At 41.5% G+C, this 27,862-nt stretch overlaps 1 protein-coding gene across 1 annotated transcript; it reads right to left on the bottom strand.

Moving 5' to 3' along the window:
• LOC116506279 (inverted formin-2-like) lies at positions 1-27,862 on the bottom strand. The gene is given in 18 exon segments (XM_032213939.1): positions 1-1,561; positions 4,823-5,033; positions 5,122-5,249; positions 11,852-12,004; positions 13,257-13,359; positions 16,484-16,500; positions 16,503-16,643; positions 17,089-17,213; positions 17,533-17,603; positions 19,107-19,214; positions 19,372-19,442; positions 21,892-21,992; positions 22,914-22,999; positions 23,349-23,451; positions 24,458-24,519; positions 25,256-25,353; positions 25,356-25,397; positions 27,299-27,862. Coding segments are annotated over 18 exon segments (2,235 nt in total). The 5' UTR covers positions 27,837-27,862; the 3' UTR covers positions 1-1,484.

The following is a 27,862-nucleotide window of genomic DNA, read 5'->3' as shown; positions in this document are numbered from 1 at the left end:
GACAAAAGCTGAGGCACGTGACAGGAGTTCACCCTGCCGCACAATGCTTGGGCTCGAACTCCCTGATCCGAGACCATCTTCAGTGTCATTAAGCCACTGGGACACTGGGCTTCCTGATATTAAAGGTGTTGTAGTGCAATATGTCTGGAGCACTTTTCTTCCATCTTAGTAATTTTAAAAAGTATGGATGAACTCTCAGAATTCCCCATCAACATAGTTTAAAGATGCCAAGGCTGGAAGAACCTGCTATGAAGGCATCTGGCTTAGTTCTTCTGTTCAAATTCTGTGATAAACTAAAACATGGGTAAAGTTAACTTTGTTTCAAATACCCATGCTTGCTTTTTTTAAACCTGGCATTTTCTGGACTTCTGGAGTTCATAATTCCCCATTATTCTAGCCTGCCTAGGCAAAAGCTTTCAGAAGACACTCCCAACAGATTTGGAGAAGAAATCAAAGTTAGCTTTGCAAATCCCACTATCACACAGCATCCATTTTATTTCAGCAGGATCTCTCTCAGTCAATATCTTCTTTCCAAATTATAACTGCTAAATTCAGTTTATAAAGTAATTTCTACACCTTCAGTCTCATATAAGTGAACATACAAAAGGGAACAGATATTTACAAATCTGCAATTCTCTCAATAATATTTATAAACTACAAAAAATTACTTTAGTTTTTATGATAAAAGGGAATCACATTCCCAATATTAACTCTAAAATATTTCCATTAATGTTATACATCTGCAACAACAAAAAGATATACCTAGCCCCAAACACATTTACTATCACCATCACAAAAAAGTGTAAAATTGATTGCATTAATAATTACTTTGGGAGGAAGTTTTCTTGAAAAGAAGTGTCGTAGTGCATGTAGTGAAAAAGTTTGGGATAAACATGAAGACTATCATGTGTTCATATGGACAGTAATTGCATACCTTTGCCACTAGGTGGCAGACAACTACACTGGTGATATCAGAATAATTACTAATTTTCTTTAAAACAAATCTCTCTTGTCTAATCCTTGGAGTAACAAGTCTTTGCGTAAAAACAGGAATGTGATATGTATCTGATAGTATCACAAAAATTGCTTGCGCCAACCTGGTATAAAGTATAGCACAATCAAATTGAAGGATGTTGTTAACTCAAAAATACAGATCTTTGCAAAATCAGGCCTTGTTGAATCATACTTCCTAAACTGACACATTGTCTAAACATGAGATTGGTGCCATAAAACTATTTAAAAAATATTTAAAAAATTTTCTGTGTTAACTTCAACTTGTTCCAGCTGTGTCTTAGATCATATCTCCTTCACCTTATGTCGAACAATTTTGTCCATCGGGAGTTGACTCCATGGCCCCAAAGTAGCAGAAAATTATTTTGGGATAAGAATGTTATATAAGGCACAGTCTAAGGGTGCTTTCAAGTCTGGATATATATCATATATTTGAGTATTAATTACTTCTATCAAGTACCTCCAGACAAAAATTAACTGCACTCTATTACTATGGCTCCTTTCAATAGCTGAATAGCATGCTTTTTATTTTTCTGTCTTGCTGCACCACCTGCAGAGAAAAGGAAAAGTCAATTTTAGTGCCGCTTTGAGATTACATCATTCAAACAGCCATTTGAATTGTCTATAGATTCCATTCAAACGGAAATTTGATTAGCTTTAATGCTGTGTCTGCATTGTGTGTCTCTAGACCAGTGTTTCTCAACCTTGGCGACTTTAAGTCCTGTGGACTTCAACTCCCAGAATCCCCCAGCCACAGCATAACTGGGGGATTCTGGGAATTGAAGTCCAGAGGACTTAAAGTCGCCAAGGTTGAGAAACACTGCTCTAGACCATTCTCTGGCTCATCACAGCTAAGAATTATAATGGTCCCAAAATGTCCAAACTGAAAATAATAATGAAAAGTGAAGAGATTTAATTTTGAGTTTTGATTCCAAATGAATGTGCTATTGGCAGAGGTAGGAATGAAGAGTTTAAGGGTTTTCCATCTAGCCATTCTGTGCATCTCCTATGGCCTTGGAACAAATCCTGCATATTCAGCAACATATCAGTCTTGCTATTTAGCATTCTATAAGCACTTACAGACAAATTTTTTTAGGTTTCTTTATCCTTGTTCACCTAGATCAGTAGGTCTCAACCTTCCTAATGCCGTGACACTTTAATACAGTTCCTCATGTTGTGGTGACCCCCAACCATAAAATTATTTTGTTTTCTGTATTTTTTTGCAAATATGTTTTCCGATGGTCTTAAGCGACCCCTGTGAAAGGATTGTTCGACCCCCAAAAGGGGTCATGACCCACAGGTTGAGAACCACTGACCTAGATAAAATTTGATCAATTAAAGGAGTTGATTGAGGTTAGTTGGTCAAGTAAAGGCCTGACTGTGGTTCACCTATTGATGCTCAGACACCAGAGTCATGACATAGAAGAAGGGAATGGACACACTAGAAATTGCATACTCTATAATCAACCCTTTGAGTTTGCTAACTGTGTGCATGCAGAAAACTGATCATAGAAAATTCAGTTGCTAGACCATCCAGGATCTCCATGTGTGTTTGGCACTTCCAGTTGGAGATCCTCTATAACAGAGGTGTCAAACTCGATTTCATTGAGGGCCACATTGGGGTTATGTTTGACCTTGGGGGGCTGGAGTGGGCACGGCCAGCTCAACATCACTCGTGTCGGGGGTGCCTGTAGTGGCCCGAATTCTCTGCCAATGAAAATGGGCTCTCAAGCTCCATTTTTGGCTGCGACGGCTTTCTGCAACTTTGTCAGCAAAAATGGAGCTCGGGAGGGCTTCATGCTGGGAGAGGCACTGCAGGTTGCGGGCCATCCTTCACTGTTTCCAGTCGGTCTTGAGTTTGACACCCCTACTTTATAAAGTTAAAGAGGTGAAGACGTCCCCCGGAAACACTGAATACTGTATAGTTGTAAATACTTTTATGAGAAGGTATTTTTGTGGAGAGAGAAGTATTGAAAAGGAAAACATCTGAATAGATTGTTGTTGAGTGGAGGAAAGAGGGGCCCTGGTTGAAAATAATGGATAGTTGTTGGAATCCTCACTGAAAAATGTTCCACATAATTTTCATTTCTGATAATACACTGTAAGAACAAAAATAGATGAATTGGTGAAGCAAGCATGTTGATTACATAGTATAAAGCATTTGAAAGTCACATGTCATTTGATTGGTTTATGTTATGGCTGCTTGCAATCAGAAGACAAAGGAGAAAGTAATGCAGTGGCAGGAATGGCCAACTTCTTGTCTGAAAGCAAATGGAAACTGATTCTGAGGAATAATTAAGAATTTTTAGGGTACTAAGAACATGATCCAGATCCAGTTGTTAGGACGTAACTTGCAAGGCTGACCCTTCCTTCCATCCATGGGGAGGGAGATCTGCAAAATCCTATGGCAATTTCTGAAGGACCACTGGATTTTACAGTAGTGCAGAATCATCAATAAATATTCTACAACATCAGCACCATCTTCAACAGTGTTCAACAAAGACAATGGGACTGAAGGATTGGTTAGGACTAGAATCTTTTTTTCAAAGCCCTTGACCAGCCTTATTCTGATTCTGGAGTGAAGATGACCATACCTGAAATTGCCTTTTTGTAGAATTTCGGAGAATGGAAAATGAGGATCAGACAAAAGGAAGAACATTTGCTATTATCCAACATTCTAACAACATTAAACAACTTAACAAGAGACAATGCTTTCCTCCAAGAAAATGATGTTTGGCTGACACAAAAGACCCAAAGCCTGGAGTCTGCTGACGATTCCAGAAGTACAGAAATTGAGCTCAGATAGCAAATCACCCAAAATAAAAAGCATTGTATTAAAAAAGAAATAACACACTGCATATAATTAGCTACAAGAAGCATAGCTTTACGTAGTGATGATCAACAACTTCATTAGGTGGGTAAGATCCCAACGCAATGGTTAGTCACATACAGCAGCAGCCCTGGCGGTTTACATACCTCACTGTATCTCACAAACTCTTTTTGTTTTTATCTCCAGTATCAACCATCGCTTTTAAATCAGTGTCAACCACTGCTTTCAAATAAAAGAGAAGACAACTAAATGTAGCCACAAGATATTAGCAAATACCATTGTAATATCACAGTCATGGGATAACAATCAGTGGGCAAGGACACAAGGGTCCTCTCTAGATCAGGGGTCCCCAACCCTGGCCCAAGGACTGGCATCTGTTCGCAGCATGCCAGAAACCGGGCCGTGCAAACAAGAGAAGCCCATGCACGGGATATAGCAGCACATGAACCACAACCCCTCTGATCCACGGAGAATCTCTCTCCATGGAATGGTCCCCTGGTGCCCAAAAGGTTGGGGGTCGCTGCTCTAGATAATGGCATTTTAGTCAATTAAGTGTTTGGATCAACCACATGTTCATGTGAAATAAACAATAGCTTTGTAACAAAAAGCATATTCATTATTTATCAAATGTATGTATGTGCACCAGGCGCTATAACAGAGAAGGCATTCCACTTGGGATAAGGTAGTAGGGAACATTTTTATAAAAATGATCCAGGTCATCTACACTTTTGTAAAATATTTGCATTAACATAATGCACTCCACCCCAAAACTCAGCTCATCATTTAATAAATTAAACAGTCTATTTGTGGAAATTTCCAAATCTGGATCCTTCCAGATGGTTTGGATTATGTCTGCCATCAGTCTACCTATTGGGCATGCTAGCTCAGGTTGTAGGTGAAAATATCTGGGAGGATACAGGTTAAGGAGGTTCATCTTGATTTGGCCCTAATGTTCAAAGACCGCAATGAAAATGAACTTACTTGAATGGCCCTTGCTGTGTCTCTTTTTCTTCTTGCGCTTTGATGAACTTCTTTGGCCATCTCTTCCAGCTTGGGCTTGTTCTGAAGGTACCGTTGCTGAATATGAAGAATCAGTTACCGGCTCTGAAAAGGATTTGTCCTGGGACGTGTCCAACAAGGACTCTGAGGAAGGGTCTTCGCTGACTTTAGATGCTTCTGGCAGGGCCAAGTTTCAAGGCCATTTCTTGAGAGGTTGTGAGCTGTTTCGTGTTTTCAGGTATTTTTTCTCCTGGGTCATCATTTCTACAAATATTGTTTACCTGGTCATTTGAATTTAAATGGTTCCAGGAGTCATCAGGTTCAGTTCTACTAGCTGGGGCCCCTGAGTCAACCTCATCAGCTTTAATATTCAGGCTGGTTGAATGTGCTGAGTTATCACTTGTAAACTCTACAAAAGTAATGGAGTGAGACAACACTAAATCATGGTCAATGGCATCGTGAAAGGAACAGGAGTCATTTTCCTCTTGCGGATTTGTTCCATTTGGAGCTTGTCTATTTTCCTCCAAAGCAAAGGAATGTAATGAGGCCTTTTCTGGATCTGGCTGGGCTGGAGAAGAAATGCCATTCCCAATGGCATCAGGTGGCTTCTGTAAATTCAATGAGTCAGTAGCCACCTCAGATTTCTCATTTGTGGTAGCCCCTTCTGAAGGCTTGGCATTTTCTACTTGGTCCTGTAAATTATTCTGTGTCCTTGAATCATCTTCTTGCTTGGTCTTTCACATCCTGAATGCTTTGGTCTGAAAATTAATGATACCAATAAGAATGAAATCCAACACAAATAGTTGTAGCTTAGACTGAGAAAAGGTTTCCACTGAATCATCCCAATTCCCCATCAAAAACAAAACAGAAGAGTAGGGAGAAAATAGTGACAATGTGGGTATTGTTATAATCTCAGTGTGGAAGATTATTTTTACTCTTCTCTTCTGGGCTGTGAGTTTTCCTGTTGTCCCTTTTCTTAGCAGTAAAAAAATATGTTGAAATAATGGAAACTCCCCCCCCTCCATTGCAGTGTTCAGCAGTGAATAGAATTTATAGGAATTGCAGTTGGAGAAGGAAAGTAACATTTCCCTTTTTTGTCTTGTCATGGTAACTTCTCTGCCTCTGTAGTACACAATATTAAAAGAGCCTCCCCACATAAAAAATATAAGCCCTACATATGTGTTGTGGCCTAGCAGGAGCTGTTGGAGCTGCCAATGGACTCCGATAGCGAGGGACCCTATGAGTCGGCTCTGGAAGATGTGGAGGACCCTGGGCAGGGTTCAGACTCCGAGCAGGGACCAGAGAGGCTGGTTGGCCACCAGAAGGTGCCTGAGGCATGGTGAAGATCAAAGGGAGTTTGTCCCTGACGCCAAGCAGACAAGGGCGAAGAAACGGAGGCAGCAATTATGGAGACTGACTCATAAGAGATAATCAAGCCCAGGTGGTTGTGGTTTGGCTCCTCCCAAGAGCCTATATAAGAAGAGACTTTGGGAGGAGACTTTTTGCAGGACACAACTGTTTATACCAAGCTGGAGAAGCTCTTGTGTGTACTGTATCTCTTATCTGTGAGAGTCTGGGTTGCTGCCAACGTCTTGTCTGTAAGTAATTACTGTGAATAAAGCGTGGCTAACAGTAAGCTGTGTCGGCGTTACTCACCAGACGGAGGGGGGTCAGAACACATATGTAAGCAATTGTGCTTACTTAAGGCCTAAAACAAAAGGTGGGGCCTGTATTATATTAAATGGTTAAAGCACCAGTCTCGAATCTAGGAGACAGTGAGTTCTAGTCTGCCCTTAAGCATGAAAGCTGACTTTGGGCCAAGCGCCAGGAGACTGTGTGTTCTAGTTCCTGCCTCAGGAATGAAAGCTAGCTGGGTGACTTTGGCCCTGTCACTCTTTCTCAGCCCAACTCACCACATAGGGGGGTGGTGGTTGTGGGGGAAAATAGAAGGAGGAAAAAGGAGCATTAAGCACCTTATTTGTAAAAATAATTCAGATGGGATATAAATAAATAAATACTTGCATAAATAAATAGATGTAAATAAATACACAAATTTAGATCGAGGCTGAGAGCATAGAACATTCTTTCATAAACAAATACCAGCATATTAGTACATATAAAACAATCTGTCAGGCCTGCAGCGGTTCCTTTAAGAATCTTTGGCCTGCCACACTCTCATTAAGGGGGGGGGGTAGCAAGGGCTAGAATGTGTTGTTTTCAAATAAAAAATTCCTTCCTAGAAGCTCAAGGTCATCTTTTGTCTCCCAAACCTTTGCACCTCATCGGAAGCAGTTGGGCGTAGGTGCTAGCGTGGAAGAAGAAGTTTGGACCATGTGGACTGTGGGTGTGGGGACAAGATCATGAACTTTTAATGGGTGGGATTTTGATGTAACTTCCAGAATTGGGATCCCACAGCATGATGCCAACATGCCTGCCTTATTAAATTGGAACTTTAAGCATAGTTTTGCCTTTGACTCTGATTTAATTCTGCATGATATTTGGAACGCTGACACAATCATTTCAGGAGAAGTATTCAGTTATAGTTTCCCCCCCAAAAATGCATTTTTCAACACTTTGTGCATATAGATTCCTGTCATTTGAGCTCCCACCTGTAATCTTGAACCTTAGTACAGTTCAAATGAAGAAAAAACACCTTACTTTTGAAGAGGACTCAACAGCTAGATTGTAAGCTACCAAACACAAAGTTTAAATCATCCTGTGTTCGTTCTCTATCTCTGTTTCACAAGCCTATTGTGTGCGTCTGTGCATGCATGGGTTTCTTTATGAGCGGTGGAGAGAGGAAAATTTAACAACTTCATGTTGTCATTCCATTGGGAACAGAGACTTTGGGGAGGCCTATGATACGGCTTTATCCCAGTAGGGAAGTACCTGGTTGACCTCATCTGCACTTCCAAGGGAGACAGCTAGAGAATTCTTTGACTGTATGTGAGATTGGGAAGAAAAAAAATCAAAGAATCCTGAAAGATTAAACCATTTCCATGGGGGTTCCAAAATGGTGTAAACGTGTCCCTTAACTTGCCAGGAATCAAGCTTGCTTTGGAGGCATTTCTGTTGCTAATAATACGGTTCACACTAGACGTGACCACATGAGGGCGTTTTCCAACCAAATGTGGCTTTCATTTCTATTTGGAAAAGGATCAGGTACAACCAGTAACAATAATATTCCAAGCAATGTTCTAACGTTAAAAACAAGAAAGAACTATGCTAGGTAGAGTTATATTATCCCCAGTTCATATTATTCTCTTTTCCCATAAACATTTGCAATTAACAACAAGAAGGGAAAAACAATTTCTGGACGCTGAGGTGATACTGCTTCACGCTGTTCTGCTTTGAGAATTTTTGAAAAGAGCTTTGAGACAAAAAACAGAAAGAAGACAATGAATTCTATTTGTCCGCATTCTGGATTTATTTACTAATTTAATAATCAAATTTATTTAGCCACTCATTTCAGTTATCAGTTTCAGTTTATCAGTTCAGTTTATTGTATTTGTATGCTGTCCTTTTCCCCCGAAGGGGGACTCAGGGCGGCTCACAACTCGAACCGGGGAAGGGGGATACAGACAAAATTTAAAAAACAAACATAACAATATATAATTTAAAACTCACAACAGTCATACCATTCAAGACGGGGGCAACAGCTCTTTAGCCCCAGGCCTGTCGGAACAGCCAGGTTTTGAGGGCTTTGTGGAAGGCCTGGAGGGTGGTGAGGGTTCGAATCTCCACGGGGAGTTCGTTCCAGAGGGTCGGAGCAGCCACAGAGAAGGCTCTCCTGGGTAGTTGCCAGTCGACACTGGCCGGCGGATGGAATTCGGAGGAGGCCTAATCTGTGGGATCTAATCGGTCTAGTGGAGGTAATTGGCAGCAGGCGGTCTCTCAAGTACCCAGGTCCAATACCATGAAGGGCTTTATAAGTGACGACTAGCGCCTTGAAGCGTATCCGGAGACCAATAGGCAGCCAGTGCAGCTCGCGGAGGATAGGTGTTATGTGGGTGAACCGAGGTACACCCACGATCGCTCGCGCGGCTGCATTCTGGACAAGCTGAAGTCTCCGAATATTCTTCAAGGGCTGCCCCATGTAGAGCACGTTGCAGTAGTCCAGTCTAGAGGTCACAAGGGCGCGAGTGACTGTTGTGAGGGCCTCCCGGTTCAGGTAGGGACGCAACTGGTGCACCAGGCGAACCTGGGCAAATGCCCCCCTGGTCACAGCCGACAAGTGGTGTTCAAAAGTCAGCTGTGGGTCCAGGAGGACTCCCAAATTGCGAACCCTGTCTGAGGGGCGTACTGTTTGACCCCCCAGCCTGAGAGATGGAGCACTTGGCCAATTAGTAGGAGGGAAACACACCAGCCACTCGGTCTTATCTGGATTGAGTACAAGCTTGTTAAGCCCCATCCAGTCCCTAACAGCCTCGAGGCACTGGCACATCATGTCAACCGCTTCACTGAGTTGGCACGGGGCGGACAGATACAGCTGCGTATCATCCGCGTATTGATGGTATTTTATCCCGTGCCGTCGAATGATCTCACCCAGCGGCTTCATGTAGATATTAAAGAGGAGGAGGGACAGGACCGAACCCTGCGGCACCCCATATGTTAGGGGCCTAGGGGTCAATCTCTGCCCTCCGACCAACACCGACTGCGACCTGTCCGAGAGGTAAGAGGAGAACCACCGTAGGACAGTGCCTCTCACCCCCACCTCCCGCAGTCATCGCAGAAGGATACCATGGTCGATGGTATCGAAGGCCGCTGAGAGGTCAAGGAGCACTAGGACGGAGGCGTGACCTCCATCCCTGGCTCTCCAGAGATCATCAATTAATGCGACCAAAGCGGTTTCCGTGCTGTAGCCAGGCCTAAATCCCGACTGGAAGGGATCTAGATAATCGGTTTCCTCCAAGGACCGCCGGAGCTGAAAGGCTACCACTTTCTCAACAACCTTCCCCACAAAGGGGAGGTTGGAGACTGGACGATAGTTGTTTAGAACGGCTGGATCCAAAGATGGCTTCTTCAGAAGGGGTCTCACCACCGCCGTCTTTAAAGCGGGGGGAAAGAACCCCTCCCGAAGGGAGGCGATAATAACCGCCTGGATCCAGCCCTGTGTCACCTCCCTGCTGTTAGCAACCAGCCAGGAGGGGCACGGGTCCAGTACACAAGTGGAGGTACTTACAGCTCCCATGGCCTTGTCCACGTCCTCAGGGGTAACAGCTTGGAAATCAATCCAGTGATGTCCTTCCAGATTTTCCCCTGGTGCCTCGCTGGCTCTGCGCAATTGGAGTCCAGGTCCATCCGAAGCCGAGCCACTTTATCGCGAGGAATTGGACGTAGTCCTCAGCTCTGCCCTGCAAAGGATCGCCCGTATCCCTCCTATTTAGGAGGGAACGGGTTATCCTGAACAGGGCGGCTGGGCGCGACTCAGTGGAAGCAATCAGAGAGGCAATGTGTGTTCTTTTGGTCGTCCTAATTGCCCGAAGGTAGGCTCTGATGCTGGATGTTAAAAGCGCTCGGTCTGACTCGGACTTACGGGATCTCCATCGTTGCTCTAGGCGTCTCTTTCGGCGCTTCATCTCCCGGAGTTCCTCAGTAAACCAAGGGGCCCTCCTGCATCCACTGCCTCGGATCGGCCGTAAAGGCGCAATCTGGTTAAGAGCCCCTGCCGCTGCTGAATTCCAAGCAGCAACCAGAGTCTCCGCCGGACTGCGGGCGAGGGTATCAGGAACAACCCCAAGCTCCGTCTGAAAGCCCAAAGGGTCCATAAGTCGCCTGGGTGGAACCACCTAATCGGTTCCTCCTCCCTACAGTGGGGGTTTGGTCTCCGAAAGTCAAGCCGCAGTAGGTAGTGGTCCGGCCATGACAGGGGTAAGGTCTCACTACCCCTCAAACCAAGATCACAACTCCACTGCTCCGAGAGGAATACGAGGTCGAGCATGTGACCGCTGAGTGAGTCGGGCCCCGAATTACTTGGGTCAAGTCCATGGCTGTCATGGAAGCCATGAACTCCTGCGCTCCATCAGAGTGTTCACCGAGCGAAGGCAAATTGAAATCCCCCAGGACCATAAGCCTGGGAAACTCAATTGCCAGCTCAGCTACTGACTTGAGGAGCGAGGGGAGGGCTGCTGCAATGCTGTTGGGAGGCAGGTACGTTAACAGCAAGCCCACTTGACCCTTGAGGTCCAACTTCACCAGCAAGGACTCACACCCGACAAGCTCCGGAGCAGGGATCCTACAAGGTACTAGAGACTCTCGGATAACAATAGCCACACCTCCACCCCTTCCATGGGATCGCGGCTGATGAAGCACCTGAAAACCCTCTGGGCACATCTCTACGAGGGGGACTCCTCCCTCCGGGCCCAGCCAGGTTTCAGTAATACATGCCAGGTCTGCCCTCTCGTCTAAGATTAAGTCCCGGACGAGGGGAGCCTTGTGAACTACAGACCTGGCATTTAGCGACAGCAGCCTGAGACCAGGGTCCTGATTACTCGCATTTCATTGAAAATTACTCTGGACTGTGCAGAAACCATCAGATAAATAAAAAAAATGTAAAATATAAAAATCCACATGGATAAATATTATAAATATAAAAAATACCATAGAATAGTAAAATGGCCTCCTCAATAATGGAGGCATTTGAGCCAGTCTACAATTGCCCCAGACGTGATGACATAGGAATGTGTTCAAAATATGGAAATGAGTGGAGCTACTTTAATTTCAGGTAGAAGATTGTTCCATAAGGTTGGTGTGGCAGCAGAGAATGCATATCTTCGGACCACCATATGAAGGTTCCTATCCGAAGGTACCTGCAACATGCCTTCTCTTATGGGACAGGACAATGTAACTGGAGAGAGGTGGTTCCTTAGATTGCCCACACTATAAACAGTCTTAAAACCAGCCCCTTGAACTGGACCTGGAAGCAAACTGGCCATCAATGGAAACAGATGGAAACAAGATGGACTTTTGTAAGTTAAGTAAGTGGAAAAAAAACTGATTTTTTGTTCTTACCGATCACTTTTCCCTTCTGAGGTGTAGTTTTCATGGGAGTGTTTACGCCATTTTTGTTCCTGGTTGTTTTTCGTAGCTGGAATCCCTTTCTTATGTCAGCCAGCAAAGCATCAATAACACACACCTCCTCTTGTTTGACAGCTTCTTTCTTAACTAGAGTTGGAATTTGGAGAAAAAAGTGAGTTGTTCAATCAGATTGAGAATATGGCTGGACTGGAGGCCCCACATTTCAGTGCATTTTATTTGGGTTCCGTTGAGCTGCAGTTGTATATACAAAATAACTTAACAAACAAATTGTGTTTTGGAACCTGGGGAAAAAAAAACAATCCAATGTTCATCCTTTGATGAGAATTTATCCTTGCAATTTCTAGCAGTGAACCAACAACTAATCACATTTATGTAAATAATCTCATCCATCCAGGGTTCATTTTTTTTTAGGGGGGTGTTGTGCTTTATTTTCTGGCTGTTTGGAAGAATTACAAAAACAGCCCAGATGTTAGCCCCACCTCTGTCCATAAAGTGGAAATCCAGATAACTGGGAGAGAGGGAGCAGAATTACACATTTAGATAGCTTTTAGTAGCTCTCACTAAAACTTGAGTACAACAGAACGTGCAACTATAGTTCTGATTATTTGGAGAATAATTGCCTGGAAAGCTTAACTTTATTTCCTTATTGATTATATTTATGCTTCAGTGTAGCAAATTCTCATATAAAGAGATTATTTTTCCCTTGCATCAAGGCTGTACACATTATTCTATTGTACTGATGCCAGATAGAATATGCACAGGTGCTAGATAGTATATGCATAAGAATAGCATTAAAACAATAAACTGTTTTCAGTTTCATTGTGTGTCCCTTTGTGTGTGTATCTCTTTCATGTATATATGTCTGTTTGTGTCTATCTATCATCCATCCATCTATCTTATACAGAAACATATCTATACATATATATTCTGATTGTTTTCTGGCATTATAACTTGGTATTCCTATGGCTATTTACTATATATACATTATTTGTTATTTTTTTAAGCTGGTGCATAGCATTCCTTTCTTCTTTTCTTCCTGCCTCCAAAAAAGCCTATTATGAAATTGGGTGACTGAGAGAGTGAGCCTCACTTAAAGCATCAAGATGGCTTTGAATGTAGGTATTCCTAAAACACTCCAGCATTATAGTATGACAACATACTAGCTGAAAAGTACTTTCCACTAAACTCACTGGAGCTTACTCTAGCCTAACAGGTATGGCCAAAACCATAGTGACAGCAGTATTTGAGATGAAATAACTCCCCCCCCCAGGTACTGCAATTCCATGCAGCTTCATTAGGAAGTAACTTCAGTTGAATTCAATGGGCATGTTGCTAGATAAGGCTTATGGAAGTAAAGAAAACCTTCTACATGACTCACCGGTTTTCCCATCTTCCCCTTTTGGCCTCTTAGCTTCTTCTTCTTCCAACTGTTTCTTCCTTTTCTCAGCTTTGGCTGCTTGTTCCTTTCGGTCCTTGTTTTCCTGTGTATGTGGAACATGGGATGTAAAAGGTGGCTCTAACTTTTGCCTGATTTTCACCTGTCATACTACAATGCTCCACATTGGGCCTACTTAATTTTCATTGCAAAGAAATTGCTTATGAAAGTAGCTCTCGACTTATGATTTGGCAAGTAAGTGTTGCGGTTATACAGCAAGAAGAGATATGACTGTCATCCCTGCAGTCCCAGTTGTCATCATCAACTGACAATCTGTGTCTGGTGTGTGTTAAGTGAGTACCCACCCATGCCCTGAGCCTCAGTAAGATAAAGTACTTCTCCAATTTCATTTCATTTCATTTCATTTATTGAATTTCTAGGCCGCCCAATCCCGAAGGACTCCGGGCGGCTTACAGAAATGAAAAAGATTAAAAATGAATTAAAACAATAAGACACAACAAAGTTAAGAAGAAGCACAACATACACCCAATCAAAGGGGGGCTGGACCTCAATCAAGAGGTCAACAGCCCCAGGCCCCAGGCCTGCCGGAAAAGCCAGGTTTTAATAGCTTTACGGAAGGCCATGAGAGTGGGTAGGGCCCGGATCTCTGGGGGCAGCTCATTCCATAGGGCCTACTCTGAGGCGTCGCCAATTTCTCCCACATGCCTATCTCCCCCTAACTCTTGGCCACCCTGCACCTTGCCTTGTAGGGAAGGAAACTGGTGCAAACTGTGCAGCTTCATGGTCCAGCCCCAGCTGCCTTCCCCATCTTGCACTCCAAGCCTCCTGCCACTCTGTGCTGATCAGCTGATCTTTGTTGTCTTCTTGCTCCTGCATGCCTAGCCTGGCTACTGGCCCAATGAGGGCTTGCCTTTGGCTGAAGGAAAAAGAAGAAGAAGTCAAGAGCATCCCCTGAATTGAGGTGTGCCAGAAAGCCTTTCTGCACTGCACTCCAGAAACATTTGCAAAGGGACTTTTTGGTTTTGACTCAGGAGTTGCTTTTGTCTTCTTTTCCCCACAGCTGAAACCAAGCTCAACCTGACCCAAATGCCAGGCCAGGTATATCACATCAGCAATGGGAGGAAGAAGATGGTGAAGATCAACTGGGGTAGCAGACCACAGGGTGGCAGGGGGCCAAATGAATGTAGATGGTGGGAAGATAGGCTGGTGGAGGGAGTTGAAGTCCTTGGTCATCAGTGTGGACAGGCTGCCAAGCACTGGAAATTTGATCACCTGTCCAAGGAGGTGCTGCAATGACCATTACTTTGGGCAAAAGTTGTAAGCCCTTCATTCAGCACCATTATAACTGCAAACGATTGATGAACAAATGGTAATAAGTCAAGAACTACATATAGTCCAAAAAAGTTATGTCTTCTTTTAGCTTTGCTACAAGAAATTCCCTTTACTGAGTCACTGGCTCAGGCCAGACTGCTATTTGTAGGTCCAGGATTGGACTATGTATTAAGTGCTCCCTTCGGATGCCCAGGTATATAAAGAGTTTCTCATTCATTAAACCACAATTCCTTCTCATGTATGTAGAAGGAAACTGTGGCTAAAGTCTGCCATACAACAAATCACAATTAGATCAACATTAAGATGAATTATATCCTATCTGTCTTTTGGAATCATGAGATTCTGATTCAAGGAATCAGAACTAAAAAATCAATACATAAAATGACATATAAGTAAGGAGAAAGAAGTAGTGCAACATAAAATACTGTATATATTTTTAATAGAGGTGAGATACTAAAACCCATCAAGAAGTCACAAAAAGGGGACAATGAGATGAGATCCAAATTGTAGCTGAACTACCAAGAAAGACACACCAAAATGCTTAAACACTTTCAAAATCTTGCAGGAAAATGCACGGGAAAAATACAGAGTCAGTAAGAAGGAATGTGTATTTTGGTTAGGCAATCAGTTCCCCAAGAATCATTCTGAAACTAAAGTCCTGGTATTATTTTAATGTCAACTCTCTGATGATGCAGAGAGATGGAAGCTCAGCTCAGTAAAAATAGAACAGCTTTAGACTCCAGGAATTCCTTCCATTTGTGTTATTTTTATGTCCACATCTGCACTGTGTGCATGTAGGAAGAAAAGCGGAACATGGCAAGAAAGGGAATGGGGTGGGGGCGGGGGGAGAGGAGATGGACCTAAATATTCTCTTATACTGTGCACAGTAGTGCCAACTCCATTTAATTTGCTATGGATTTTAGGACTTCTTTTCCCTCAAACAACGAAAATTATGAATGATGCGGACAAGTGTTACACCTGCAACTCCCTGTGCTGTAAGGTACTGTTTTGGAATCAAATCCAAAATGCTGTGTGCTTGCAACCCTCTTGTTTGTTTCTGTGTTTGTGTGTATGTATGAGCCAATAGTCTAAAACAATACTATCCATCCAGGGGTGGGTTTCATAAATTTTTACTACCAGTTCTGTGAGCGTGGCTTATTTTATGGGCGTGGCTTGGCAAATTTATGTTTCAGATTGGAGATGGGAAATAAAGTATCCTGTAAAACTTTTTTAAAAAAGGCAAAAGAAAGCAGCAACCCAAGCTGCGCAGAACTGAATGCAGGAGAGTGTGTGGTTTTGTTTGCTGCCTTTGAGCTCCGGGGTTGGGGGGGGAGCAGCCAAGCGAGCAATCCAGCAATCCGCTGGCTGCTGAGCACCCTGCTCACAAGTAAACTTGCTCACAAGTAAACTGCAGATTAGAGGCAGACGGCAGATGCTGGCATGCTCGCTTGGTGGCTCGCCACCCCCTGCCCTGGCACCCGCAGGCAGCAAATGAAACTGCCGCCTCCTGCCTCTGTATTGAGGAGGCGGAGAGGCTAGATCTCACTTAGGAGGCGGTGGTTGTGAAGCCTTGGGGCTCCCTAAACAGCCCATGCTGCTTAGCTGTGTATAGGCACTAGGAGGCAGTTGTGTGGATGCATGTGGCGAAGACGAGGCAGGGTGAGTGTCGGAGTGAGCTGGTTCAGGGGCGTGGCCATCCAGCCATCACTACTGGTTCGGCGACCCACACCCAATTACCACTGGTTCTCCGGAACCAGTCCAAACTGGCAGCAACCTACCTCTGTATCCACCTAAGGATTTTACAATACTTTTGCCGTGCATCAGAATGAGGTTTCACAACAGATCTCATCTTATTTTTTAATGTCTCAAATGCAAACCTTTAGTGCTTTGAGTAGAGATCACGGAAGGTTTTCAAGGTGTTAAATATCTCCTCCAAAGACAATTTGTTTGGATCTTCACAGAGATAGTTGGCAAGCTCTGTTTTCTTAGCTTCAACGAGTTCAAACTCATCCTCCAGCTTTTGGTTGCAGTTAAGCTCTCCTGGAAGAGATTAAAATTGAAATTCTAAAAGCTAACTTCATAGAGGCCGCTGTGGCTTATGTGACTAGGACACTGAGCCTGAAGTCCATTCAGATGTTGAAAGCTTGGAAGCTCATAACCCTAGAGTGTGAGCCACATGACCAAATGAGCGCCTGTCAATGTGTCCCGGCTGTCCTAGGAGTTCAAAAACATGCAAATGCAAGTAGAAATAGGTACCACTTTGGTGTGAAAAATAGCAAGGTTAGGTTTTTAGGTTTATTGGACTTATATGCAAGGGCATAAAAAGAGCACCCTGTGCATCCCCTGGGCAATGGTGATGTCTTTGGCAAATCCTTTCAACACGGAAGTGCCTTCCTTCCAACACAAATGTAGTAGTAGCTAACTGTTTACATGGAAACAGTGGAGGTGTCCTCCAAGGAGAGCATTAAGAGTTGTGTTACACCAACCTGAATGGCTGTTCCATATTGGGCTTTCACTTCTTCAATTGAAGATGACAGCTTCCGTTCAAGTTCCAGCAATTTCTTTATATTGGAGCTGGATTCAGAATGAATAACATCTAGATTGATTCTGAAAAGACACAAGCCATAAATGCTGTTTCTGCATCTATTGATTCATAGGAACAAAATTGGAATCCTGTGGATGTGATGGGATTGTACAACCCTAATTGTGCAAAAAACAACTTCAAAGGTTCTAGGCTATTATTATGGAGACTCAATTACCTTGCCGTGAACAAGTTTTTGATGCGGAATATTATCATACTTTAAAGTATGATTAATCAAATTATCTGTTAAGCATGGTCTAGGTTACTTTTTTCAACAAAAATATAAGAAAGAAGTATATCTATAAAACTAGTTTTGCCAATAATAAAAGATATAGTGATCCCTACCCAGCTGCCTTTGAAACACATTCAAGATCTTTGGGAAGCTGAAGCAAATCGGTGTGATTTTTTTCCACTTCCTAAACCAAAAAAGAAAAGGGGGGAGAAAATTAAAAAAAAAGCAATTATACACATGTATGATTTATGATAGCTGCAGTTTTTCTGTATGTCAACTCATTTTTCAGAGATTAAGCATAGTAATACTGGCTGCCTATCAGTCTTAGTTAAACAGAGATCTATCAAAGAGAATAGAATTCCCGAACATCCATGGATGGCCTGGAGGCATGTGATTTTCTGCGGTTGGGTGAATGGAACTACCCCATTTAATAAAGTCTGCCTTGAATCCACTGCATTCAGCTTAACTATTAACCATAGATGGATCTGGATCAATGAGTGGGAATTAAAAACAAGTTTCCAAAGGGTCGTTGCAAAATCTCCCAACAGTAGAATGGAGATCACACTAAAATATACTGCAGCTCAACCAATTGGGACTCCCCTCATCCAGACCAAAAGCATTGGGTCAGTTATATATCAAGGGCAGATTGTTCCAAGAAATAGAAGCTGCTGGATGAACTGGACTGTATTCTACCAAATATGTCCTACCTGTCAATGACTACTTCAGCTTCAAACGCAATAATGCATCGGCAAATAATAGATACAAACTCAAAGTAAACTGCTCCAAACTCAATTGCAGAAAATACAACTTCAGCAACAGAGTGGTTAATGTCTAGAATGCACTACTTGACTCTGTTGTTACATCTTCAAACCCTCATAACTTTAACCTTAAACTGTCTAGCGTGGACCTCATCCCTTTCCTAAGAGGTTTATAAGGGGGGGATGCATAAGTGCACCAGCATTTCTACTGTCCCTGTCCTATTGTCCCCATTTATTTGTTCCCCTTTCCTGTGTTCATGTCCATGTTTATACTTTTACCTGTTATCTCGTACATGTTTGACAAACTAAACAAAAACAAAATAAATAATAATAAATAAATAAATAAATAAATAAATAAAATGCATTTGTTAAACTTTGTGAAAATTCAAGAATCAGTTTAAAAAGCAACCATAAAGATCTACTTGGAAGATAAAAGGGAAAAAAAATCATCTCTAGGCTGGATGGATTCTAAAACAGAGAACGGCCATAATTTAAGCCCTTCTTCTGTACCTGATATTTTGCAAGGACATCTTACATTCCGTTGGAACAATTTAAGCCATATAATTAATGCCAGAAAATAAGGTTAAAATGTATAAATAACAATTTGACAAAAATTGGCATTAATAAGAAAGCAAATAAAATCAATAAAGCTAGATGAGCAAGAAAAACACTAAAAAAGTCAAGAAGAAATTTTATGTAAGCAAAATATTGTGCGTATGTTTTGGCCAACACCTGTTTAATTAAATACCATCTCCCTCAAATATTTTTGCAATAAAAATTTTAGGGAAAAAACAAATGAAACAAAATAAAGGAATATATCGTCTTATCTAGATGTTTCTGGCTAGTATACATTTCAGCTGCATCACTTTCTTTCGATTAGTATTTTACCATTATTGTTATATTTATCAATGAAAAACAACAGAAACTACCTCTAATATATGGTGGAGCAGTGTAATGCGAGTCTGGTTCGCTTTAGTTTCTGTTAACTTGAGCAAAGTACCAATTTTAAAGCCATCGGCATCTCCTGTGTGACTTCCCTTTCAGAGAAAAAGAACAACAACAAGAATGAACAATATTATATTTGCTATTTTCATAATGCTGGTTTGAACAATATTTACAAAACAGGCAAGAAGAACAACACTGTTTTACTCACCACTTTTTTTTAAATGTACATTTTTCCCCAAGATCACTTACATAGTTCAGGAAGTTTCCAACGTTGAGGATCAATTGACAGAAAACGGGCAACCGTTGACTTGAGAGGAGATCTAAGAGGAAAGAAAACCTGTTAAATAGGTGGACACAGATGGCCTGGTGAAAATATCAATATCAATTTAATAAGCCTTTTCAATTTTTAACAAATAATAAATGTTGGAAGAATGTTGAGAAGAAGAAGAACGCTGTAGGTCTAGTTGGAGCAACTGAAGAAATGTTTAAATATAAAAGATTTTTTTTTCTTATGAGTGAATGTGTGGTTTGTTTAGTGTGGTCCTTTGGAACGAACTCCCCGCGGAGATCCGGACCCTCACCTCTCTCCAGGCCTTCCGGAAAGCCGTCAAAACCTGGCTGTGCCGGCAGGCCTGGGGTTGATGAGTTCCCCTCCCCTCTCGACTTGTGTGGCTGTATGATTCTTGTTTATTTAAATCACGTGTATTGTGTTTTATGTTCCCCTTTCCCGCTTTGAGTTGTTCGCCGCCCTGAGTCCCTCCCGGAGAAGAGCGGCATACAAATAAACTAAATCTGAAAATCTGAATCTGAATATAAATACTACATCCAGGTCTGATGAGTAGAAGATAGTGGCAACTGTTCTTCTCTGCAAATTTAAATGGAGCAAGAGTAAATGCAAAAACTGCACACCTGCCAAAATTTGAACCTCTAAATAGAAATTATCATTGGCTCCATTTGTTGAGAAAGGTATAGTTTATTAGAGATCATGTGTAAGAGCCGCGGAGGCACAGTGGTTAGAATGCAGTACTGCAGGTTACTTCTGCTGACTCCCAGCTCCCTGCCTGAATTTGGCAGATCGAATCTCATTAGGCTCAAGGTTGACTCAGCCTTCCATCTTTCTGAGGTCTGTAAAATGAGGACCCAGATTATTGGCGGCAATATGCTGACTTTTTAAACGCTTAGAGAGGGCTGTAGAAAGCACTGCGAAGCAGTATAAAGTCTAAGTGCTATTGCTACTGCTATTGCTATTACTACTGCTAAGTGCTATTGCTAAGTGCTATTGCTAAGTGCTATTGCTACTGCTATTGCAAAGCCAGAGACAGTGTGTGGCAAAAAGAATAGTCTTAAAGTGGTATGTTTTGCATTAATATGGAACCTAAATGTGTTTGTTGAGAGTCACAATAGAGATAGCAAGTGACTGAAATTAACATTGTGTGAGGACAAATGTTATAGCAGATTGTGCACCAAGCCAAGGCTTGGACTAGTTGTCATCTGAGACTCCTTCCAACTTGATTATATAAAACTGCACCTAAGTGAGGTGGAAAGGAAAAAAAAAGCAGGTAACAGAATATGGTGGAAAATGAACGTAGAAACGTTATGATGTGCAAATGTTGAGAGAAAGCTAGTTCATACACTGTGGCCTATTTTGAGGAAGGAATGCTTATCAAAATAACTTTTTAAAAGGCTGCATATAAAAATACCTTTCTGTGTATATTGTAAAAGTAAAAGTTCAGTGTCAAATACAGTGAGAATGGATTGCTTAAGGAATGTGTGTGGGGAAACAAGAAGAGCTGCAGTCAAGAATAAATGGATGCTGAATAAACATTGTCTCATGCAGTATAGACGTGATTGATCAGTATGAAAGAATAATTGAAATGGTTTGGTCATAAAGATAAAAGGACCGAAGAAGATCAAATCACAACAAGAGCAATAATTTATTAAACATGTATGCTGCGTGACACCCAATGACTTTGGATAAACTCACAACAAAGAAATAAATTACAATAACACCAATCAAAGATGGGAAGTTTGACAGACTAGATGGAATGAAGTGAGGGGGTCTCACTATCCCTGGATGAAGAGCTAAGTCTTCACTGCTTTTCTGAACAACAGCAGAGTAAGATCCACCTGGGTCTTGCAGGAAGGATATGCAAAGCAAGAGTGAATGCAATGAGAAGGTGGGGCAACTAGGGCATGATTCTATGAAATTGACAAAAAATGTCTGTGTGGCTATGTAGAGATATAGTGATTGTTGTTCGTGGAAATGAGGTTTAGCTGTTTCCTTTTCTATCTCTTGTTTCATTCTTGCTCCTTCTCTTTCCTTTGCCTGCAGTTATTTACACCGAAGGGGAATGGTATGATGGAATGTGATAAAAGCACAGACATACCGAGGTTTTGCTTTCTACCTTGCATATTTGAATTACTTCAAAGGTGAACGCTTGAGCTGCTGCTAGACAGATGGGATTAGTACACTGCATACCAAACTGATAATGGCTTCATTCCATTCTCAAAGACTGCTAACTAATCTGGAGAGCTTGAGAACACAAATATTCTATACCTGTTGCAAGGGTGGACGCGGATCTTCTGAGAAAACACAGATCTATGCATTTACGTAAGCACTGACCAAACCATTTAAGTCTTGGCTTTCTTCAAAGGTACTTAGACTTTGATTTCTCAGCAAATTGTGATTTTTAGATTGGAAAGAAACTGGCTGTTCTTCAGACAACTCAGAACACCCAAACTGTACTTAGGCCTTAGACAATCACTCACCTTCACAAGCCTTCCTTATTGTTTCTGCTTTGGGCTGCAACATCTCCAGCAGAACAGCAGTCTCTTCACACATCAGCATACATTCAATCCTCAATTGGTAGCTAGAATGGAGAATCATACAAATACCACATGGCACACTGTGCACCCAAACAGTGGTAGAATGAACATTTTCCAAGACAATCAGTAGTATGGAGCAAATCTGTGAAATGTATCTTACAAATTTAAATGCTTGACTTCTCAATGGACAATACAGGAAAAGTAGCAATATTAAGTCCATTATTAATATATTGATATTATTTAAACTTTAATAGCCCAGTGAATATGGTTGATCGAGTAACAACAGATCCCAGTTCCCCCGATTTTACCCCCACCCTCTCCGCATGTCCTTAGATTGTAATCTTTGGTTTTAATTTATTTATGTTTAATATAGATAATTTTTATGACTGTAAGCCACCCAGAGTTACCTTATGGGGACAAATAAAATTTATAAATAAATAGTTAGGGTTAGGACTAGGTTGTAAGTATATGCCAGTTGCCAAGCATCCAAATTTTGATGGAGGGTGCTGTGGGGATGCTGTGATGGTCATAAGATATAAGTATCATTGTAACTTTGAACAGTGCTAAATGAATGACTGTAAATTAAGGATTACCTGTAGGAAGATGTAGCTGGCATAAATTGTTTGTGTAAAAATATTTTGTATTAATCTTATTCTAAACTGGCAACTGAATACATTCAACCATTATTTTATTTTATCAAATTACCTTTCAATCCATTCATTTAGATATTAAAGTATACCTCTTTATACTATATTAGTACTTCTGAAACTGTAGATAACTGCTATCAGAAAAAGATTTCTCCTTTGTGCCATCTATAACTCTTCTGTGACTACTATAACACTGGAATCATTTAAAACAAATGATGTTTCCTGCTTTAGAAATGTTTAAAATATGTATATTTAATTTAACTAATTAAATGTATGTTTCTTTAACAACTACTGTATTCTCATTAACATTACTCTTACCTAGGAACTCCAAGGAGTAGAAGATAGAACTGATCTGCATTTGATAATTTTTCCTTTTCTTCTTTGAAAGCTTTCAAATTTTCTATCTAGCAAGAAAAGAGAAATGTCATCTTCCAGTAACATCGCTGTTTCCACATATACAAAGGCTTGTGGTCCTCAGCATCATGATGGGTTAAGAAGCTAATAAATCATTAATTTATTGACTATATTTTTGTTTGGATGTAATATTAAATTCTGATTAATTTAAATCTAAGGAGACAGCTTCTGAACTTCTTTTCTCAGCCACACTGATGAAGAGGCTAGAAAACACCCTCCCTCTCTCCCCGCTCACACACAGACCAATATATATTGATTTTTAAATCATGATGTATAAATGCAGCAAATACAATACCAATAAAAATAAAAATAACAGACTTTTGTTGTTGTTTGTCTTACTTCATGTTTTTCCGGTAGGAGTTTAAGAAGCTGCTTGAGCACTTCAACATCAAACTTTGTTCTGTCACCTTCCTGAATCATTTTAACCACCTCCTCATTAGTGCTGTGGATAAAAGAGATTGTGGATTAGATGCAATCACTGTTATGTAATTATGGGGAGGGAAAAGGTAAGGTTCTCTCCTCTTCTTCTCATAAGGAGTCTTGGTGATGCAGTGGTTAGAAGGCAGTATTGCAAGCCAATTGTTAGCCCACAGTCTGGAGTTTGATTCTGACGGGATGAAGGTTGACTCAGCCTTGCACCCTTCTGAGGTTGGTAAAGTGAACATCCAGATTGTTGGGGGCAATATGATGATTTTGTAAATTGCTCAGAAAGTGCTGCAAGGCACTATGGGACAGTATATAAGTCTAACTGCTATTGCTATAAGGTTAGAATGTTGTGTCCACCCAATGAAATCGATTACAAGCATGTTCAAGTCAGAAGGGAAAAGATCTCTTCATTCTATGCCTACAGTTGACATTTGGAATTCATTACAACAACATTCAGTATTGGTTGCTAGCTAAATTAGGTTTAAAAAGGAATGGGCATACTTAAGAAAGATAAAACAATTAGTAATAATTAGTCATGGCAGGTATATTCTGAGTTTGGCTATCAATGAATGTGGATGCTAGGTAGATTAAATGATCCACGAGGAGACAGATCTTTAGGTTCAGGCAAAAAAGCTACCCAGGTCTAGTTTTAGGCTATTATGTTATGACAACAGGTAGCATCTATCCCAAGTACATATGCCAAAAATATATCAGATTTGAGACGATGCCTCCTGATAGCAGGTCCCAGAGTATAGAAATAATTTTGCTCTTTGCCTCAATGCAAAAAGAAACTTCATTAAAGCAAGAGGGCTACTTGGAGAAGTTTCATGTGTATTCTAAATTCTAAAGATTCTAAAATGTATGATAAGCTCTGTTGTAATTCAGTGTTTCAGTGCAGTTTAAGAGAATAGATATGTAGACGTATAATAATTAGATAAAACAAGCACAGGATGGCAATGTTAATTATTACAATATTATTTTTAATGTTAGCATTATTTTATCAATATAAAAATACCACTTACCACTTAAATTGCTTCAAAAATATGTTCAGATTAAGACTCTTTTTGGAATCTAGAAATGTAATCTGTTTTGGAAAATTGAAACATTTTTGGTCAGTTTTATAAATTTGTTACAAAGTATAAATTAAAACCACTTGCCAGTTATTCTTTGTCTTATTTTTATAGAAATTTGTAAAATAAGAAGACTTATGGCATTATAAATGGACTTTGCCAAATCTATTAACAATTCCTTGTCCATTTTGACCCGCAAACCTGTTCTTTCCCTGACAATGCTACTTTTGATAGGTTGGGCTATTTTTTCCTTTTGCATAAAGAAGATGCAAAGAAGGAATTAAGCAGTTCTGCTTTCTCCTTGCTGTCCATCACTTCACTCTGAATTCTATTAAGAATCCTGTTTTTGGAATATTAGTAATGAATAACCTGCATTTGCCCTAAATAAAACTAATTAAAATTGCTGTATTGGAGCAATTTAGCATGGTCACATCATTTACAGGCTTTCATGTTCACAAATAAAATAATAAAAATAAAAAGATGTACACGGTATAAGCTTTATTCAAGAGTAGTGACATGTTGTCCCATACATAATATCTGAAATATTCCTGGCAAATCATTTTTAAAACATGTGCAATCTTCAAACTAACAGAAACCCCATGTTCCTTCTAACTTCAAAAGCTTCCTTGCTTAGTTGGGTAACAGGATGTTTTTCTGTAGCAAGCTCAACGTCTGATATACGGGAACTCTCGGATGGTTCAACCAATCATCCAAATGAATAGGGTTAGTTCAAGTAGATTATAAACATACCTCTTTTGGTTCTGTCTTCACTGGTGCAACTTTTGATTTGGGCTTGGTTTGTGGAAAGCAAAACAACTGTTCTATTTTAGAGTAATCTGGCTCATATATTCTTCACTCGTTCTTGTTGTTGATGCCCACATAGAGTGACTCTCTGAAAGACACAAGGCAGGATGGTGAGTTACATCTCAAAATCTCACAGTCCACATCTATGCCTTGGAAAGGATACGGCCAAGTCGGTATGTGTAATGTTTGGACAAATAAATTGTCTTGAATTTCCGAACGAACGGCAGGATATACATATGCAAGTAGTCCTTGACTGATGATCATAATTGAGCCCAAAATTTCTGTTGCTAAGCAAGATAATTGTTAAGTGAATTTTGCCCCATTTTACAAGCTTTCTTGTCACAGTTGTTAAGTCAGTAACACGGTTATTGTGTGAATCTGACTTCCCCATTGACTTTGCTTCTCAGAAGGTCACCAAAGGTGATCACCTGACCCTAGGATGTGGCAACCGCAAGAAACATGAGTCAGTTTCCAAGTGTCTGAAATTTGATCATGAGACGAAGGGGATCCTGCAACATTAGTAAATGTGAAAAATAGCAATAGCACTTAGATTTATATACCGCTTCACAGTGCCTTTACAGCCCTCTCTAAGTGATTTTCAGAGTCAGCCAATTGCCCCCAACAATCTGGGTCCTCATTTTACCCATCTTGGAAGGTTGGAAGGCTGAGTCAACCTTGAGCCTGGTGAGATTCGATCTGCTAAATTGCAGGCAGCCGGCAGGCAGCAGAAGTAGCCTGCAGTACTGCACTCTAACCACTGTGCCACTGAGGCTCAATGGTTATGTTACTTTTGTCCAGTGCTGCTCTAACTTCAGTCACTAAACAAACTATTGTAAGTTGAGGACTACCTCTATGTATATATACACACACACACGGAAAATGCATAGCAAAATTGCATGCACAGAAATATATCCTAGGATTAAAATTGTTAATTATTTAGTTGACATAGATTTTTGATAGAAAAGGGGAAGAACACTTGCTTAAACAGAACAGGGAAGAACACCTTTCTCTTGACTTTTCCCCATGTGCTGCCTTTAACCCCAGTATCTGATTTGTATCCCCTCCCTCCCTTTTGGTTGTTAGCCGCCCCGAGTCCCTCGGGAGTGGGGCGGCATACAAATTAAATAAACAAATTAAATAAACAAACATTCCTTAGTTTATAGGATGATTACTAGGGTTACAATAATAAAAATTCAGTGTAATGATTGGCTCAGCCCTCTATGGTTCTGGCTGAGCCCTATGTTCATTACATACACACGCACGCACGCGCACTCTCTCTCTCTCTCTCTCTCTCTCTCTCCCTCCCTCCTCCCTCCCTCCTCTCTCTCTCTCTCTCGGAATGGCAAGAACTGAAATGTAACTTCCCTGAATATGTGAGCAACTCTCAGAAAGAAAGTCTATTCATTGCAAACACCTATGTACTCTTAATAATATACTGAACAATAATGCCTCTCCAAAGCCAGAAAAATTCTTTCCTGCATTTTTTACTTGTAGACGACACCTATAGGGATTTTTATTTTATTTTAAATGACAGTGCTTCAGCTTAAAGAGAACCATTCATCGAACACTGATAAGTTTATAAGTTTATGTCATGGCCTGTTGTGGTTGTTAGTTGCAAAGTCATGTCCGACCCATTGCAACCCCATGGACAACGTTCCTCCCAGCCTTCCTGTACTGATACATTTCTCCCTTTCAAAAAGAGTGTTCAATATGTCATTTACAATATACATTAAAATATTCAAATTCTGTTTTTGTCTCATTCGAAAAAGTGTCCACGAGAGGGAACATGAATGTAAAAGCTTGGCTTACATTATTGGTACCACTGAGAAAAAGCTCCTTTCCCTGCTTCAATTACATAAGACGCAGCATCTAGCACAGGGACAGACTCAACTGCGAAGGAAAAGAACCTGCTGGAACAGATTCAAGAACTTTCTTTGAAGCCTCACTGGAAGGGTCTGAGTAAGGATGTAGCACTTCAGAAGTTCTTACCTCTCACCACATTGGAGGGGAGCTTCTGCCAATTCAGCTTCTTCATCCTTAGCGTTGGCATCTTCCTTCTTTTAGGGGGTGGTGCAGCAGAGCCAAGACTGCTGGCCCACGCAGGGACAATTTCCTCTACGTTGAATCCCAGAGGTGGAGGAGGTGGGATGCCTGGCAGTGGGGGAGGGGGTGGTAGCCCTTCCCTCCCAGGCAGTGGGGGAGGAGGAGGTGGCATGCCTGGGAGTGGGGGGTGGAGGTGGAACTCCTGCAGCACCAGGAAGAGGGGGAGGGATCCTACCATGCCAGGCAGTGGGGGAGGGGGAGGGATCCCTACCATGCCAGGCAGTGGGGGAGGGGGAGGGATCCCTACCATGCCAGGCAGTGGAGGAGGGGGAGGGATCCCTACCGCACCTGGCAGTGGGGGAGGTGGTGGTGGCATGGCTGAGTTTTGAGGTAGGGAATGGGCCCCTATCATAGTGGGAAGAGGTGGAGGTGAAGGTATCCCTGTCATACTGGGCAGTGGGGGAGGGGGAAGAATGCTGGTCATCCCAGGCAGAGGAGGAGGGGGTGGGA

Source organism: Thamnophis elegans, chromosome 1 (genome assembly GCF_009769535.1).
Source record: "Thamnophis elegans isolate rThaEle1 chromosome 1, rThaEle1.pri, whole genome shotgun sequence".
In the NCBI taxonomy this organism is placed as follows: domain Eukaryota; kingdom Metazoa; phylum Chordata; class Lepidosauria; order Squamata; family Colubridae; genus Thamnophis; species Thamnophis elegans.
The sequence above is the reverse complement of the archived record's forward strand: the minus strand, read 5'-3'. Positions and strand labels throughout refer to the sequence as shown.